Source organism: Papaver somniferum, chromosome 7 (assembly GCF_003573695.1).
Source record: "Papaver somniferum cultivar HN1 chromosome 7, ASM357369v1, whole genome shotgun sequence".
NCBI lineage: Eukaryota > Viridiplantae > Streptophyta > Magnoliopsida > Ranunculales > Papaveraceae > Papaver > Papaver somniferum.
The window spans coordinates 269,172,499-269,192,231 of NC_039364.1; the positions used below are offsets into that span (position 1 = coordinate 269,172,499).

Below are 19,733 nucleotides of genomic sequence, written 5' to 3' on the forward strand. Positions count from 1 at the left end.
AAATCTTCACATTCAAACGAACATATCCAGTCTACCTAGGTCTCATCTCTATGCCCTTAGGGATCCTAACTGGAGTCAAGCCATGCAAGATGAGTACAGTGCTATGTTAAAAACAAACACTTGGGATCTAGTACCGAGACCTCTTGGTGCTCACATTATTCGCTCCATGTGGCTTTTTCGCCACAAATTTCATGCTGATGGTTCCCTGCAACGATATAAGGCTAGACTTGTTGCTAATGGTAAATCTCAACAGGTTAGGGTTGATTGTTTTGAGACTTTTAGTCCGGTGGTTAAACCTGCAACTATTCGCACTATTCTCACCATAGCTACTTCGCGATCTTGGCCCATACATCAATTGGATGTCAAGAATGATTTTCTCCATGGGGATTTGACCGAGACAGTGTATATGCATCAGCCTCCAGGTTTTGTTGACCCAACTCGCCCTGACCATGTTTGTCGTCTTCGCAGATCCCTTTATGGTCTCAAACAGGCGCCTCGGGCGTGGTTCCAGAGATTTGCGAGCTTCATCACTCGTTGTGGTTTTCGTGGTAGTATATGCGATCCCTCACTTTTTATTTATCAGTCAGGATTGGACATCGCGTACTTACTGTTATACGTTGATGATATTGTCCTCACTGCTTCCACTGATGTTGTTCTGTGCCGTTTTATTGACATGATGAAACGAGAATTTTCTATGACTGATCTTGGTCCGTTACGTCATTTTCTGGGTATCTCTTCTACTCGCTCATCCTCAGGAATATTTTTATCTCAGTCATTATATACGAAGGACATCATTGCTCGTGCATCCATGACGAATTGCAATTCGGTATCTACTCCGGTCGACACTCAATCCAAGCTCAGTGCTGCATCTGGTCCTTCAGTTGCGGATCCTACGTTATACAGAAGCTTAGCCGGGGCATTACAATATCTCACTTTCACTCGACCAGATATATCTTATGCAGTTCAGCAGGTTTGTCTATTCATGCACGATCCTAGAGAACCTCACATGCACGCTCTCAAGCGCATACTTCGTTATCTTCAGGGTACTATTGATCACGGTTTGTTTCTCTCCGTTTCCAATATTTCCGGCTTAACTGCATACTCTGATGCTGATTGGGCGGGCTGTCCAGATTCACGTCGGTCTACCTCTGGTTATTGTATCTGTCTTGGAGACAACCTAGTCTCTTGGTCCTCCAAGCGTCAGGCAACAGTTTCCCGCTCTAGTGCTGAAGCAGAATATCGAGGGGTTGCCAATGCTGTTGCTGAAACAACCTGGCTTCGGAATCTTCTTCTTGAGTTACAAATACCACTACGGCGTGCCACCTTGGTTTATTGTGACAATGTGAGTGCTATGTACATGTCTGGTGATCCGGTTCAGCATTAACGTACTAAACATGTGGAAATTGACATACATTTTGTTCGTGAGCGTGTTCGTATTGGTGATATTCGTGTCTTGCACATTCCCTCTGAGAATCAATATGTCGATATCTTCACCAAGGGTCTCCCTAGACAACTCTTTATTCGCTTTCGTTCTAGTCTAAGCGTTTGCTCCTCTCACGCTAAGACTAAGGGGGTGTAAAAGAGATTATTTCCCTTATTGGCCTGATTTCCGGTCAAGATATTATTCTCTGTAGTTAATGACTTTCATATAATAATAATATATATTGAGAATCCGATTAAGGGATTACTCAAGGAAGTTTATCCTTCCATTATGGTATCATCCTAAAAGAGATCCTCCTTCTTCTTCCCCCTATTTTCTTCTAAAAAAAAAAAAAATCCATGGCAGGTGATAAAAAATCCCTGCATCCAGCTTTTACTGTCAATAACATAAAAACCCTAATCCCCATTCTTCTTGATATCAAACAAGATGAATACTCATCGTGGGTTTTTCTCTTCGAACTCCATCTCCAGGCTCACGGACTCCTTTTCCTCATCGACGGATCAGTAACACCAACAGAAATTGACGCCAATACCTCGAAACAACTAGACGTTCTCTGCCGTCAATGGATGTTCTCCACCATGGCCAAGGATCTAATGCTCACGGTTCTAAAATCGGGAAAAACTGCTAAAGAACTTTGGGATCACCTTCACAAGCTTTTTCAAGATAACAAAGGTAATCGTGCTGCGACCCTTGAAAGTAAATTTGTCAATCTAAAGTTTGTTGATTGTGCTAGCGTCGATGACTATTGCGATAAACTAAAATCGTTGTCGGATCGACTGACCGATCTTGATTTCCCCATGAACGACAAACGATTGGTTATCCAACTTGTCAATGGACTCCCGGAGGAATACAACACTGTTGCATCCTTTATACAACAGTCCATGCCTACTTTTGACGCTGCTCGTTCTCAATTGCGCACTGAGGAGATTCGTCGTGCACAACAAACTAGTCTGTCGTCATCAGCTGCTCTTGCTGCCACAGCCTCATCGACTGATCGTGGGACTCACCGTAGCCACCGTTCAGGATCAGGCAAACGCGGACCTCGACAACCACAGCCTGTTCATACAGTAGCCTCTCCGTCGATGGATCCACCCCTACTGCCAACACCGCAGCAATTCCGCCAAGCATACAGACCTCCAGCAGCGTATTACCCTCAATGGAACTCTTACTGGGAAGCTCCTCCGTGTCCTTACCCAACAGCTCCTCATTGGCAGTCATCTTTCTCCCCACGTGGATCAACACATGGTCGCTCTTCTGCTGCTCAGAGTCGTCCTAGGCCCCCTGTTTACGACCAGCCTCAAGCCTACCTTGCTCCATCCAACGAGCTGCTACAGCCAACTGACTTTGCTCAAGCATACAGCTCTATGACCTTACAACCACCTGATGATACATTATATATGGATACTGGTGCGACTTCTCATATCACTGCGGATTCAGGTACGCTACACACTGTTTTTAACACTAGTAATGTACAATCCATCTTAGTTGGCAATGGAAACTCCATCCCAGTTACAGCCAGAGGCACTAAATCTATAAATCTCCCTTCCCGAACTCTCCACCTAAAAAATACCCTGGTTGTCCCTGATATAATCAAAAATCTTGTTTCCGTTCGTAAATTCACCACTGATAATCATGTGTCCGTTGAATTTGATCCATCTGGTTTTTCTGTGAAGGATTTGAGTTCGAGGGCGATCCTTCTTCGATGTAATAGCTCTGGGGATCTTTATCCTCTCAACATCTCTGCCGTGTCACCTTCAAAATCATCCGCATCTCCTCCCCTGTCTCTTGCTGTGTGCTCGTCTGATATCTGGCATGCACGCCTCGGCCATCCCGGCCATGCTATTCTAGATAATTTACGTTCCAATTCTTATATTCAGTGTAATAAGAAACAGTCTACCAAACTTTGTCATTCTTGTCAAGTTAGTAAACATGTTCGTCTCCCATTTTTTGAATCGAATTCCATGACTTTTTCTCCTTTTTCTCTTATTCATAGTGATTTATGGACTTGTCCCGTACATGTTGAGACTGGTTTTCGCTATTACCTTATCTTGTTGGATGACTATACAAATTATCTATGGGTATATCCTTTAAAACTAAAATCTCAAGTCTATACCAAGTTCTTAGAATTTCGCTCTTTTGTCAAAACTCAATTTGAGCGGGATATAAAATGTTTTCAATCCGACAAGGGTCGTGAATTTGATAATTCCTCTTTTCTTAATTTTTCTCAAACAAATGGCTTGGTTTTTCGATTCTCTTGTCCTCACACTTCATCTCAAAATGGGAAGGCGGAACGAATGATTCGTCGTATTAATGACATCACTCGCACCCTCATGTCGCATGCTTCCGTACCCTCTAAATATTGGGACGATTCTCTTCATATGGCTGTCTATCTCCACAACATTCTCCCCTCTAAAGTGCTCAACTTCACTTCCCCCGTTTCTATTCTTTACCAACGCCAACCAACCTATGACCATCTTCGTACGTTTGGTTGTCTCTGCTATCCCAATCTTTCCGCTACTATCCCACACAAACTGGCTCCTCGTTCATCTAGATGTGTCTTCCTTGGATTTCCTCTTCACCATCGTGGTTATCGTTGCCTCGACCTATCCACCAACAAAATTATTTTATCTCGCCATGTAACGTTTGACGAAAACGTTTTTCCGTTTAGTGAATCTTCTCTTAGTAATCCTTCCACTGCCGATAATTCTCTGTCACCTACTTCGCCCTTAATTCCGGCATCTCTGGCCTACCCATCCTCCACCTCTTCTGGACCTCATTCTCCCACTACTCAACAGTTGTATACTCCCCCACATCGTCGCTTTCCAACTACTTCCGCTGCATCATCTCCTAACGACAGCACCCTCCAATCTCCTGCTGTCATTCCGTATCTGCTCCCTACAGCAAATTCAGCACCTACATCATCTTCTCCTGTCCCACCTACAGCACCTACCTCATCTCCTGCTGTCATTCCGTCTCTACTCCCTACAGCAAATTCAGCACCTACATCATCTTCTCCTGTCCCACCTACAGCACCCACCTCTCCTCCTTCTCGTCCAGTGACACGCTCTACCACTACTCCTATCTTACCTACAGCACCTACCTCTACTCCTTCTCGTCCAGTAACACGAGCTTCTCGTGGTATCTTCCGACCAACTCAAAAACTAAATCTTCACATTCAAACGAACATATCCAGTCTACCTAGGTCTCATCTCTATGCCCTTAGGGATCCTAACTGGAGTCAAGCCATGCAAGATGAGTACAGTGCTATGTTAAAAACAAACACTTGGGATCTAGTACCGAGACCTCTTGGTGCTCACATTATTCGCTCCATGTGGCTTTTTCGCCACAAATTTCATGCTGATGGTTCCCTGCAACGATATAAGGCTAGAGTTGTTGCTAATGGTAAATCTCAACAGGTTGGGGTTGATTGTTTTGAGACTTTTAGTCCGGTGGTTAAACCTGCAACTATTCGCACTATTCTCGCCATTGCTACTTCGCGATCTTGGCCCATACACCAATTGGATGTCAAGAATGCTTTTCTCCATGGGGATTTGACCGAGACAGTGTATATGCATCAGCCTCCAGGTTTTGTTGACCCAACTCTCCCTGACCATGTTTGTCGTCTTCGCAGATCCCTTTATGGTCTCAAACAGGCGCCTCGGGCGTGGTTCCAGAGATTTGCGAGCTTCATCACTCGCTGTGGTTTTCGTGGTAGTATATGCGATCCCTCACTTTTTATTTATCAGTCAGGATTGGACACCGCGTACTTACTGTTATACGTTGATGATATTGTCCTCACTGCTTCCACTGATGCTGTTCTGTGCCGTTTTATTGACATGATGAAACGAGAATTTTCTATGACTGATCTTGGTCCGTTACGTCATCTTCTGGGTATCTCTGCTACTCGCTCATCCTCAGGAATATTTTTATCTCAGTCATTATATACGAAGGACATCATTGCTCGTGCATCCATGACGAATTGCAATTCGGTATCTACTCCGGTCGACACTCAATCCAAGCTCAGTGCTGCATCTGGTCCTTCAGTTGCGGATCCTATGTTATACAGAAGCTTAGCCGGGGCATTACAATATCTCACTTTCACTCGACCAGATATATCTTATGCAGTTCAGCAGGTTTGTCTATTCATGCACGATCCTAGAGAACCTCACATGCACGCTCTCAAGCGCATACTTCGTTATCTTCAGGGTACTATTGATCACGGTTTGTTTCTCTCCGTTTCCAATATTTCCGGCTTAACTGCATACTCTGATGCTGATTGGGCGGGCTGTCCAGATTCACGTCGGTCTACCTCTGGTTATTGTATCTTTCTTGGAGACAACCTAGTCTCTTGGTCCTCCAAGCGTCAGGCAACAGTTTCCCGCTCTAGTGCTGAAGCAGAATATCGAGGGGTTGCCAATGCTGTTGCTGAAACAACCTGGCTTCGGAATCTTCTTCTTGAGTTACAAATACCACTACGGCGTGCCACCTTGGTTTATTGTGACAATGTGAGTGCTATATACATGTCTGGTGATCCGGTTCAGCATCAACGTACTAAACATGTGGAAATTGACATACATTTTGTTCGTGAGCGCGTTCGTATTGGTGATATTCGTGTCTTGCACATTCCCTCTGAGAATCAATATGCCGATATCTTCACCAAGGGTCTCCCTAGACAACTCTTTATTCACTTTCGTTCTAGTCTAAGCGTTTGCTCTTCTCACGCTAAGACTAAGGGGGTGTAAAAGAGATTATTTCCCTTATTGGCCTGATTTCCGGTCAAGATATTATTCTCTGTAGTTAATGACTTTCATATAATAATAATATATATTGAGAATCCGATTAAGGGATTACTCAAGGAAGTTTATCCTTCCATTAATTTCTATTTCCTGGTCCTATAAGCACGAGTTTTACTTTTTTGAAGCTGCAAAAGCCTTAGCGGTAAAGCCTTGGCCTTTCGTATCATACTTCATGTAGACATCATACTTCATGTAGACATTTTTGGTGTGCAAAAAATTGTTTCAGTATCAATGAATATCGGCCGAAAATAAGCAGTTATGATCATCATAATTAAGAGGCTAGCTAAAAAAAAAAAGAAAAAAAAAATAATCAACTGCGTGCTACATGCAATTACTTGGGATCAATATTCATAAAACTTGCATCATCATCTGGGCTCTTCTTAGTATCCGTCTTGATCTTCTTCTGACAGTACATCATCATTCTATTATCCTCATCAGTCTTCAACGCCATATGCATATTCTTCGCCGTGTCTGGGTTCCTATCCGTCTCCTCGTTGTCCTGCAGCAGCAGGTCTTCTTCAACTCCGTATGCAGCGTATTCTTTGTCGTGTCTGGCCTGCCATCCATCTCCTCCTCCTAGGGATGGCCATTTGCCCCACCCAAATCCATCCCCGTGGGTATCCGCCCCGTTTGGATAGGGTTTTACCCAAACAAATGGGGATGGGGTCGGGTATGGGTAATATCCGAAACCTAAGCTACGGGGCTGGGGCGGGGATGGGATTCAAGGTCCCCGCCCCATATCCGCCCTGTTGCTTCCATATTGTAAGGGTTTCGACTTTTATGCAAGAATTTGTATCGAATTTTATACTTCTACCACTTAGACGAGCTTTCTTACATTTATTATATTCTTGATCGTTCTTGTATATTTATCACTTTCGTTTTCTTGGTGTGATCAGACACATTCTTTGATCGTTCTTGTATCGAAAGGACAAAGTAGAAAAACTAAAAAGTCATTTAAAGATTCTTTTGTTCACCTTAAGATGAATTTCTGAATTTAAAATTTTAGAATGCATTATTCTTATGTTATTATTTTTGTTTGCTTCATATTTAAGGTTTGATTATAAATAAATTTATGTATTAACTCCGTGTTACGGGTAACCCATGTAAAACCCGCCCCAAATGGGTATTCCCCATACCCGCCCCGCCCCAATTCATGTGGGTAACGGGGCGGATATGAGTATTTTTTTAAAGGGGAAATTAGGCTCAGGCCCAACCCATGGATAATCCATAATATGAGGCCCTTAATTAAAAAAAGTTTAAATCTAGGCCCCGAGTTTTTAAAAGACCTTGATACCCTTATGCATATTGTCAAGCCCATAATTAAATAAAATTTAAATCTAGGCCCAAAATTATTAAATCTAAGCCCGAAATTATTAAAATACAGTGCGAAGGTGTAAACAGAAGTTACACATGCATATGGCATGTGTAACCAGAAGTTACACATCCTTATGATATGTGTAATGCAAAGTTACACTTGTATATATATGCAAATAAATAGACATCAAAAAAAAAACACAAAAAAAAAAATTATTACTTTAATATTCATTTACAATAATTTCTTAGCATGTGTAACTAGAAGTTACACACGCATCTGTTTAGTGTAATTGAGAGTTACATATGTGTCTATCTAGTGTAACTGAGAGTTACACATGCATCTGACTTGTGTATTCAGCGTCAACTCCAGTTCCAGCGAGACCATTACCACGTTTAAGCAATTAGCTTTTATGAAGTTATCTAAAACCTGAAATATAACAACAAGCAATCAGTATTTATACGATTAGAATGAACAGTACATAAAACAATGTATATTTCAGTTTCACAAGCATCTGACTAGTGTAGCTAGCGGTTACACATGCATCTGAATTGTGTAACTGAGAGTTACACATGCATATAACATGTGTAACTAGGAGATACACATTCATCTGGCTAGTGTAGCTAGCAGTTACACATGCATATGACTAGTGTAACTAGGAGTTACACATACATATTGATATGTGTACCCAAAATCAGTATGTGTAAGTAAAAGTTACACATCTAAATAACATGTGTAACTTGCAGATACACATGCATCTGAATTATGTAACTAGGAGTTACACATGCATCTGACTTAGATATGTCAACATAAAATCAGCAAATCCATCTCTAAATGAATAACACTAGCAAAAACGAGAGGTGTCTATCAAGCAATTACCAGTCATAAAATAATACAGTTAACCTTTCATAAATATAACCACTATAACATATCCCATCAAATTAGCATGTGTAACTATAAGTTACATATGCATATCCCATCAAATTAGCATGTGTAACTATAAGTTACACATCTAATTTGCATGTGTAACTAGTAGATACACATTTATTTGGCTTGTGTACCTAGAAGTTACATATTTAATTAGCATGTGTAACTACTAGTTACACATCCATAGTCTACCAATGCTAGTTAAACGTGCAAATTGTCATGCATATGGCTTGTGTGATGTGCAGTTAAACAGATGTATGAGTTAAGTGAAACCATTCCAGACCTATATCCATATACTACCTTTCAAGAAAAAGAAGTAGCTAGTCGTAAGTAATCAAGAAGGCTTACTTGATAACGGTGTTCACTTTATCTGTCTGGATGTTGTACATCTTCTTGAAAGCATCCTTGTGTTCTTCTTCTTGTTGTCTTCAATCTTCTTCATTGCGGACTCGGTGGTGAGTGGGTATTTCAGGATCTGGTAATGGTCCAGCTTGTTCCTTGGTAGTGCACTAATATATTGGTACTTGGGATTCCTTGCCTTCTGCAATGTCTTTGGCCTGTGAAATATGACTGATGTGCAGATATTCTTAGCCTTCTTCTTAATGGTTGATGCTCCAGCTTTGACAGCCTTGGAAGCTTTGTTAGCCAGCACCTTGGGGTCAGCCTTCTTAGTAACTACATGACAAGCAAATGATATCAGTACCATAGCAGCTAGAACACTTCTCATACAAATGAACAAAACAGGACATCCAAAAATCAAAAACCAATGGACACAGAATAGTCAAATCTATCTCATAACTGAATAAACTAGAGCAAGTATACAAAACTTAATAGTTCACCCTTACAGAGTTACAGACTCTACAAAAAGAAGGTAAAATAAAAAAATGTTACAGTTAGATAGAAGTTTCATATTAGGTTACATATGCATATACCATCAAATTAACATGTGTAACTATAAGTCACACATCTAATTTGCATGTGTAACTAGTAGATACACATTCATTTAGCTTGTGTACCTAGAAGTTACACATTTGATTATATGTGTAACTACTAGTTACACATATATAGTCTGCCAATGCTAGTTAAATGTGCAAACTGTCATGCATATGGCTTGTCTAATGTGCAGTTAAACAGATGTAATGTGCAGACCTATATCCATATACTACCTTTTGATATACATTCATTCAACAGAAAGCACAATAACAAAAAGGCGAGACAAAGCAACATAAACAAATTAATAAGTCCACAGTTCTTGGTAGAAAAACATGCCTGCCTTGTTAACACCAGGTCCAAGAAGACGGGGAATTTGCTTGATAACAGCTTCTGAGGCTAGAAAGCATGAAACTTCTTTGCAAGCTTCTTGACCAAGTTCTTGTTCTTGTTAAGCTTCTTAAGACCTTCAACATCCATGTACTCAAGACCGATCTTCTGAGACTGTAATCATAAATAACAAAGTAAGATTATTACAAGAGGCAAAAACAATTTGGTCAACTCACCAGTGTGGCCTTGGTAACTTGAGAATTCAAGAACTCAAGCAAATAATTAAAAAAATAACAACATGAAGATGTAGCCATCATAGCGAGCCATAAGCTTATTAAGACAGAGCAAGGGATTTGATATAAACACTCTGATTTGAATTCTTTTTCAGTACACATAACATTTGATATAACTTTCACCATGTTGCTAACCTCTATAAACGCATTGGCAATCATTCCTGCATCTAAACAGTCGAACACATAAATAGAGGGTGTCTTCAGCTAGGAATCCAAGTCGCTAATAAAACGAAGCCATTCAATTAGAAGCCATTCAATTTATTATGATTAACAACCAAATAAAACGAAGGAAGGCATGATGGACTTACAAGTATATTATGACTCTTGAGGCTGAAGAGAAAAAAAAGCTCATAATGAACACTCCCATATAGAGCTTCTCCAAATTCCTTTTCGTCAAGTAGTTTTCTGTTGTACCTCAAAACAGAGATTACCTGATAAGTGATAAATAATACTGATATTTATGGTTTTTGCCAAATCAATGAAATTTCACTACCAAATAACCAATTTTAAGAACAAATTGTGACCAAAAAAATAGCTCACAAAGGCTAAACTTTGCAAGTATTAACAGAATACAATTTGTGATTCAGATGGCCACTCCATCCTCGATAAAAAAAATGCAGGCCTGGAAGAGAAAGTAAGCACCTGACCTTTATTTAATCGAACACCTTTCTTGGCTAGGCAATCGGCCAGCACAAACCATGGCAGTTTCCTTGTAATGAAAGCTTTAATAGCATTGTAGAATCTGACGAAATAAGAAAATTCATTATTCCATGCTCTACAGCCCTTTCAATGGATTCAATAGCATTCTGCAATGTAATTACCACCAGATTCAGCATTGATAAAATCCCCAATGACAATTTCAACTGAATTTGATCGAAATCAATGAGGTTGGTGAATCTAGTGGGAGAAACTATTAGATAGAGCCCAATTGGACCATCAGAATCTTAAGAGAGAACGTTTTAATTCGTACCTAGCAAATTTACTAAGCATTTATCTAAACAGACTGATATGAAATCAACATGAACGGAGGAGCGGCAGAATAATAATTGGATTTGAGATGGATGAGGATATGATACCTTGATGGATTTGAACACTTAGCTTGACCAGATTGGTACTGTAATGTACCCTCCAGCATCGACTCTGCCATAACCACCCTCTTCTCCATCAGATCAATCTATCTCATAGTCTACTTGTATTTCCCCTGCATATATACATCTGGTCTATCAGGATGTATAAAATGCGCAGGCATCAAAGATACACATCTAATTACATGCCAAGACCAGATGCACATCCAAGAACGACTGTAATACAAGTATCATGTAAATAATTGAAAAGAAAGTAAAGACTTACCTTTAATTGAGTTGGTTGCATTTAAAACTTTGACTGAGGTTTCTAAAAAGATGTAACTTAAGAACATATCCGGGAACAGCCAAGGAAAGTTCTCTGCGTTAGTTATCAAGAATCAGAGGTTGAAAACCATATTATCTTGTTGCAATAGCAGGAAAGCTATGAAAATAAATTAATAACAGATAAATTCTAAATAGGTCCAAATCCGAAAGTATTAAAATACAGTGCGAAGGTGTAACCAGAAGTTACACATGCATATGGCATGTGTAACCAGAAGTTACACATCCTTATGATATGTGTAATGCAAAGTTACACTTGTATATATATGCAAATAAATAGACATAAAAAAAAAAACACAAAAAAAAAGTTATTACTTTAATATTCATTTACAATAATTTCTTAGCATGTGTAACTAGAAGTTACACACGCATCTGTTTAGTGTAATTGAGAGTTACATATGTGTCTATCTAGTGTAACTGAGAGTTACACATGCATCTGACTTGTGTATTCAGCGTCAACTCCAGTTCCAGCGAGACCATTACCACGTTTAAGCAATTAGCTTTTATGAAGTTATCTAAAACCTGAAATATAACAACAAACAATCAGTATTTATACGATTAAAATGAACAGTACATAAAACAATGTATATTTCAGTTTCACAAGCATCTGACTAGTGTAGCTAGCGGTTACACATGCATCTGAATTGTGTAACTGAGAGTTACACATGCATATAACATGTGTAACTAGGAGATACACATTCACCTGGCTAGTGTAGCTAGCAGTTACACATGCATATGACTAGTGTAACTAGGAGTTACACATACATATTGATATGTGTACCCAAAATCAGTATGTGTAAGTAAAAGTTACATATGCATATCCCATCAAATTAGCATGTGTAACTATAAGTTACATATGCATATCCCATCAAATTAGCATGTGTAACTATAAGTTACACATCTAATTTGCATGTGTAACTAGTAGATACACATTTATGTGGCTTGTGTACCTAGAAGTTACATATTTAATTAGCATGTGTAACTACTAGTTACACATCCATAGTCTGCCAATGCTAGTTAAACGTGCAAATTGTCATGCATATGGCTTGTGTGATGTGCAGTTAAACAGATGTATGAGTTAAGTGAAACCATTCCAGACCTATATCCATATACTACCTTTCAAGAAAAAGAAGTAGCTAGTCGTAAGTAATCAAGAAGCTAGAACACTTCTCAGGTACGTATAAATACAATTTCCGTATAAATACAACAATGTATATTCAGTTTCACAAACATCTGACTAGTGTAGCTAGCAGTTACACATGCATATAACATGTGTAATTAGGAGTTACACATTCATATTAGTATCTGTACCCAAAATCAGTATGTGTAAGTAAAAGTTACACATCTAATTAGCATGTGTAGCTCGAAATCCCACATCTAATTAGCATGTGTAACTAGAAATTACACATCTATTTAGCTTGGGTAACTAGAAGTTACACATCCACTTAGTTTGTGTACCTAGAAGGTAAGCAACAATTATCCTATCTATGTAGCTTGTGTAACTAGAAGTTACACATCCACTTAGTTTCTTATGATATCCCTTTTCATAAGAACCTTCAATATATAGAACATAAACTTTATATCCCAGGATGTGTAACTGCTAGTTACACATCCTGCTAGTTACTGTTAGATCATCTCCAAACTGAATGATGGCCCTTTACTGAGAACAAGCTGGCCATAAAGAAACTTCCAACCAATGTTATCTAGTAATTCCAATATGATTGATATACCTTTTCATAAGAACCTGCAAATATAGAACATAAACTTTATATCCTAGGATGTGTAACTAGAAATTACACATCTATTTAGCTTGTGTAACTAGAATTTATGCATCCACTTAGTTTGTGTACCTAGAAGGTAAGCAACAATTATCTTATCTATATAGCTTGTGTAACTAGAAGTTACACATCCACTTAGTTTCTTATGATATCCCTTTTCATAAGAACCTTCAATATATAGAACATAAACTTTATATCCCAGGATGTGTAACTGCTAGTTACACATCCTGCTAGTTACTGTTAGATCATCTCCAAACTGAATGATGGCCCTTTACTGAGAACAAGCTGGCCATAAAGAAACTTCCAACCAATGTTATCTAGTAATTCCAATATGATTGATATACCTTTTCATAAGAACCTGCAAATATAGAACATAAACTTTATATCCTAGGATGTGTAACTAGAAATTACACATCTATTTAGCTTGTGTAACTAGAATTTATGCATCCACTTAGTTTGTGTACCTAGAAGGTAAGCAACAATTATCTTATCTATATAGCTTGTGTAACTAGAAGTTACGCATCCACTTAGTTTCTTATGATATCCCTTTTCATAAGAACCTTCAATATATAGAACATAAACTTTATATCCCAGGATGTGTAACTGCTAGTTACACATCCTGCTAGTTACTGTTAGATCATCTCCAAACTGAATGATGGCCCTTTACTGAGAACAAGCTGGCCATAAAGAAACTTCCAACCAATGTTATCTAGTAATTCCAATATGATTGATATACCTTTTCATAAGAACCTGCAAATATAGAACATAAACTTTATATCCTAGGATGTGTAACTAGAAATTACACATCTATTTAGCTTGTGTAACTAGAATTTATGCATCCACTTAGTTTGTGTACCTAGAAGGTAAGCAACAATTATCTTATCTATATAGCTTGTGTAACTAGAAGTTACGCATCCACTTAGTTTCTTATGATATCCCTTTTCATAAGAACCTTCAATATATAGAACATAAACTTTATATCCCAGGATGTGTAACTGCTAGTTACACATCCTGCTAGTTACTGCTAGATCATCATCCAAACTGAATGATGGCCCTTTACTAAGAACAAGATGGCCATAAAGCAACTTACAACCAATGTTATCTAGTCATTCCAATATTCATGATATACCTTTTCATAAGAACCTGCAAATATAGAACATAAACTTTATATCCTAGGATGTGTAACTAGCAGTTACACATCCTGCTAGTTACAGGTTTCAGATAACTAGCAGTTAGACATCCATATGCCGACATATATGGATACCTAGAAATGTGAAAATCACAATCAAATTTTATGAGTCATGTTTACCTGAAGCTCACTCGACAACACCATCCTCATCTGCTTAACCACTTTTGTGGTATCAATATCAACTCCACCACTCCCTGCAATCCATACATACACGTAAAAAATGTATAGAGTCATTAAGAACCTTATTTTTCTGAAACTTCATTTGGTCAAACAAAAAATTCACAACAATTCACAAAAAACAAAAAACAACAGAAAAATACAAATTCCATGCTAAAAATACAACATGATACATATGTTCCACATACTGTATAACAAAAAACAGCATGTCTATATCATCAATTTGAAGTTGTTCTTCTGCAACAACATTGTTTCTTCATCCTCTTCTCAGTATCAAACAAAAACTCACAAGAAATTCACAAAAAACAAAAACAACAAAAAGATATATATACAAATTCCATGCTAAATATACAACATGATATACATGTGTAACCTTATGTTACACATACTGTATAAAAAAACAGCATGTCTACATCATCAATTTGAAGTTGTTCTTCTGAAACAACATTGTTTCTTCATCCTCTTCTCAGTATCAAATAAAAAACTCACAACAAATTCACAAAAAACAACAGAAAAATACAAATTTCATGCTAAAAATACAACAAGATACATATGTGTAACCTCAAGTTACACATACTGTAACAAAAAACAGCATGTCTACATCAATTTGAAGTTGTCCTTCTGAAACAAAATTGTTTCTTCATCCTCCTCTCAGTATCAACAAAATATAAACAACAAATTCACAAAAAATTCTCGGATCGGACATGCAAGAACAACAAATAATCGAAAAAAAAATGAAAAAAGTTTTGAAATCAAGCCAAATAAAATTCATACCTAGATTTGTTGTTTTCCTTCTTCTGAAACAATATTATTTCTCTTCTTGTTCTCAGTATCAACCAAATCAAAAAATATAAAAACAAAATAAGAAAGATCCAAATCATAAAAATCGAAATCAATGGAATTCAAGACTAGATCAAAAACACACTATGTTGATTTCTCTATTCCAACCTGTTTTCTTCCTCTTCTCAGACTCAGCAAAATCCAAGCAAAAAAAACGATAATCAGTAGAAAATCGAAATTAAAAAATAGATCAGAAAAAACTAGTGAATCAAACCTATTTTATACAAACAGAAAATAAAAATTGATACAAACCTATTTGTTGTTCTTCAATGCAGCGTCTTCCTCTCGTCAGATCTGAAAACAACTGAATCAATTCAACGATTTTCTGGGAAATATGTGTTGTTCTTCCTCTCGTCTTCAATACAGCGAATCAAAAATCAACGCACTTGTTTGTTGTTCTTCAATGCAACGATTTTGTGAAGAAACAATTCGAATTCGGAAGATTTAATATCATGAAGAGAAAATCTAGTGAAAGGAAGATGCAGATACAATTTTGCCGAGAGATCTTTTGCTGAGAGAGAGAAAGTGAAACAGGAAATGAATCTGGAAATGAAACTCATAGCCTATTTTATTAGGTATATATAGTCAAGGGTATTTTTGGTATTACTAATTTCTTCCAAACCCTAAACTTTATTACCAAGCCCTGAAATCTAAAGTTCTGGGCCTAGAAATATCAAAAAGTTTAATTATGAAGTTTTTAGTAATGAATCCATTTGGTGGGGCTTGAAAATATAGAACCCATTTAGTTGGGTGATTCTAGTATTTTTCACTTTTTTAAAATGAACGGGGCAGTGACTGGGAATGGCAATACCCGCCCCATACCCTCCCCATGACCATCCCTACCTCCTCCTCCTCCTCCTCCTCCTCCTCCTCCCAGTCGTCCTCGTCCACCCACGTGATCTCTTTCCGGATCCCAGTAGTGAGCTCTAACCAATTCTACCAGATATCCCGATTCTAAGACGCACCATTTTCCCTGAATGAGACTGAATTCTCCAAACAAACGGGATAGAAGGGGAAAACTGAAGCAAGCTCTTGCGGCAGCTCCTTGCTCCGTGATATTAGGATTTAGATTACGAATATCTTTATTGGGATTATATATATATATATATGCTGTTCTGTTCCCCAATACTGAAACCATGACCCCTATAAATCTTTCATGATGGGTTAATGCTGGGTCTTATGTGCTGGCCTTTCGTTAACAAAGTTCAATAGGAAAGCCATGTGCGAATTCCATTTTAAGAGTTTTAACTGCGGTCGTTATGAATAGGGGTGAGCATAAAAACCGTAACCGCGGATTTGACCCGTATCCGTCCGTAAAATTGCGGATTTCACCCAGACCGCAAGATGTATGGGCCGGACACGGGTGGAGTTCTCAAATCCGCACGCGGTGCGGTTGCGGTTGCGGTTGTCTTTTAAAAACCGCGGATTACCCGCACCGTTGGGTAGTAAAGTAAAACTAGTAAGCCCATAACTCAAATTGAAAAACTTAAGATATATTTCTTGCTCTTGAAAACTTATGATTCATCTTTAGTCGCAGTTGAAAAAGTAACTTCTTAGATTTGTCATTTGGAAGGAACACCGAGTGAAGAAATTATAGTTAGATTTCCGAGATAAACTGATTAGACAAAGTTTGCTGGAGCTACAAGTGACTGACTATACTAGAGCTGTTAGTGGGCTTGGCCGAAATGGAACATTTTCTGCTCTAAAATTAGCGGGCTTGGCCTAACAAATCCGCGGTTAATCCGCAACCGGCCCGTACAATCCGCGGATCCGCGGATGTAAAATCCGCGGGTGATTGGGCCGGTCACGATTTGATTTTTCAAATCCGCAACTTTGACGGTTTGGTTGCGGGTGACCCCTAATCCGCAACCGTCCGTCCGTTGCACACCCCTAGTTATGAACCATGTTTCAGGGCATATCATATAAAGACAAAAACGGGTTATTAGATAGTAATATTAAAAGTCTCGTACCCATATATTTTTGCTTAATGTCAAAACTGTTCTTATATATATATATATTTTATTTTTATTTTTTTTAATTTAACTTTTTCAAAAAAAAATTAAAAAATTAATTTCTTAATTAATTTTTCTAATTTTTTTAAATTTTCAAAATTTTAACTTTTAAAAATTTTAGTTTTTTTAGTTTATTTTTAGTTCACCTTCAAGATAAAAAGTTCGGCTAACAATCCGTCTCAATTATCAGCCGAATTTAATTCTGCAACTACCAAAAAATTTCATTTTTTTTTAAACTTAATCTATCAATCAAATTTAAAAAAAAATAAAACATCGGTTTGTGAGAAATATTTTTGTCGTACGGTTAGTATAGGGAAGAGAGAAGGGAGAAAAAAATCCAAATTATTTTTCTTTTAAAATTAAAAAAGAAAAAAAAAATAATAATAAGAAAATGCTAAAAAAAATTAAATGACAAAATAAATTATAAATAAGTAAATTAATAAATTCATTGAGGATAACTAAGTAATTTACCTATCCTTAAATACCTCTTATCACCCCACCCTAGGGTAATCATTTTGTTGTATTGAAATTTTCTTGATGCCCTAAAACATGGTTCCTAATTATTATGTACTGGAATGAATAAAAAAAAAAAGTTAAGGACGAGCAGGCCCAAAGCATTTAAAAGTTCGTGTAATGCTATGTTAACCGTAAAAATTTCTGCGCCCACCCGGAAAAAATAAGAGGGTCCCATTAAGACTATGTCTTCCGGGATTTTTTTAGGAGATTTCCACTGGTGCGGTTACGATGTGGTCGGCCCACATACTTCAAGTATGTGGTCCCTCTTTAAATGACGACACGTTATATAAAGTAGAAAAAAACTTGAAAAACAATTTTATTACCTAACTGTTTAACTTTTTCCTTTTTTTTTTAATTTCCTACCTTTTCTCAGAAAGCATAACAATTAAGGAAATTTGGACGGACAGGTTTTTTAGTTAAATAGATGTCAAAAAATAAAGAGGGGCTACATATAAAATGTATGTGGCCCAACCACATCCTAGCCAGGACGGATTCCCACAATATGCTAGGCATTATTGAAAAAGTTCTCTTTATAGAACAACTTTAGAACATTCATCTGGGCTATAGTTATTTTCCTTTTATCCCCAAGTTGAATGCTTATAAGAACCAATGTAATATCGTTTTCATGTGAGACTCATCGTTTGCCAAGAAAAATTTTCAATCTCAAAGTTTAATTTTAGTTTTACTTCATAAAGTTTTTATGTTTTAGTTGGCGTGAACAAGTTTTATTGGTATACCCCTCGATATGTTGTCCATTTAAATTTTATTGGTATTCTCACTTATTAACATTTAAGAGGTTCTATCCAATCATAAATAATACTATATGTTGTCCACTTTAGTGATCATATTCTTCCATTAATCGCATTCACCCGTTCCAATGCAGCAAACACTGCCGCCCTTTTCAGCACCTTGAGCTACTGATAGTATACATCCCGCCGCTCTCCGATTTCCTGCATCATCAACAATTGTTAAACCAGTTCCCATAAATTTAGAATCTTTTAAAAAATAAGCATTAATATTGATTTTTTTATAAATGATGTCGATGCAATATGATATCTTGCAAACTTAGTTAAAGTGTCTGCTAAGTGGTTTGCATCTCTATGCACGTAAGTGAAAGTACTTGAAATATCTAACACATCTTTAATTAAGTTATAGGAAGTCCATTTCACAATTGTATGCTTCCCCTTCAGAGCTTCAATTACATTCAGGCAATCACTCTCCAACTGAGCCTTGTCATACCTTTCTGCTTTTCCCACAAGACTGCTTCTAAAAGTGCTTAAGCTTCGGCTTGTTCTGGATCCATCACAGTAGATGCACCTCTTCGCAGTCCATCGCAATCACCTGTGAAACTTCTACATATTAGACCCCATCCAGACATGCATAAAAATTAATTTTGATCACATCAGAAGATGGGGGTGACCAATGATGTTGTATCTGCCTATTAGATTGTTGTTGATGAGATTGAACAAGTAAAGTTCGTTTCCAGTCATTCATCTGCATAACAGTGAAGTTAGCAATAGCCTTTACATTGACATTTGCATTACCAAATTTTTTTGCACATCTGGCTTTCAATGTGTGTCATATGCAAAAATTCTCAGTCTTATATAAGATGAAACCAAGATTTTATTATTTCTTCCTACCATACAAAAGTTGTAAATCCAATCATTTTTTTTTCTCGGCAAAGAAGGAACGATGTAATAAAAGAATGAAAGAATACAAGAAACCAACTAGCCAAGGAGGCTAGAGAAAGAAAATGAAACCCTTACAAGCTGAAAACAAACAGAGG

At 37.6% G+C, this 19,733-nt stretch overlaps 1 protein-coding gene and 2 long non-coding RNA genes across 3 annotated transcripts; all 3 read right to left on the minus strand.

Annotated features, from left to right (window-relative positions):
- Positions 1-6,568: 6,568 nt before the first annotated feature.
- Positions 6,569-9,182, minus strand: LOC113296595 (60S ribosomal protein L23A-like). The gene is made up of 2 exons (XM_026544898.1): positions 9,015-9,182; positions 6,569-6,736 (listed from the first exon to the last, which is right to left on the minus strand). The coding sequence occupies exons 1-2, from the start codon at positions 9,180-9,182 to the stop codon at positions 6,569-6,571; spliced, it is 336 nt and encodes a 111-aa protein (XP_026400683.1).
- A 569-nt stretch (positions 9,183-9,751) lies between these two features.
- On the minus strand, positions 9,752-10,709 carry LOC113300406. Its single transcript, XR_003335776.1, has 4 exons — positions 10,677-10,709; positions 10,338-10,460; positions 10,165-10,249; positions 9,752-9,910 (listed from the first exon to the last, which is right to left on the minus strand). It is a non-coding gene; the product is annotated as an uncharacterized LOC113300406 (long non-coding RNA).
- Positions 10,710-10,759: 50 nt separating this feature from the next.
- LOC113300405 lies at positions 10,760-11,574 on the minus strand. The gene is made up of 3 exons (XR_003335775.1): positions 11,380-11,574; positions 11,106-11,230; positions 10,760-10,835 (listed from the first exon to the last, which is right to left on the minus strand). It is a non-coding gene; the product is annotated as an uncharacterized LOC113300405 (long non-coding RNA).
- Positions 11,575-19,733: the final 8,159 nt, after the last annotated feature.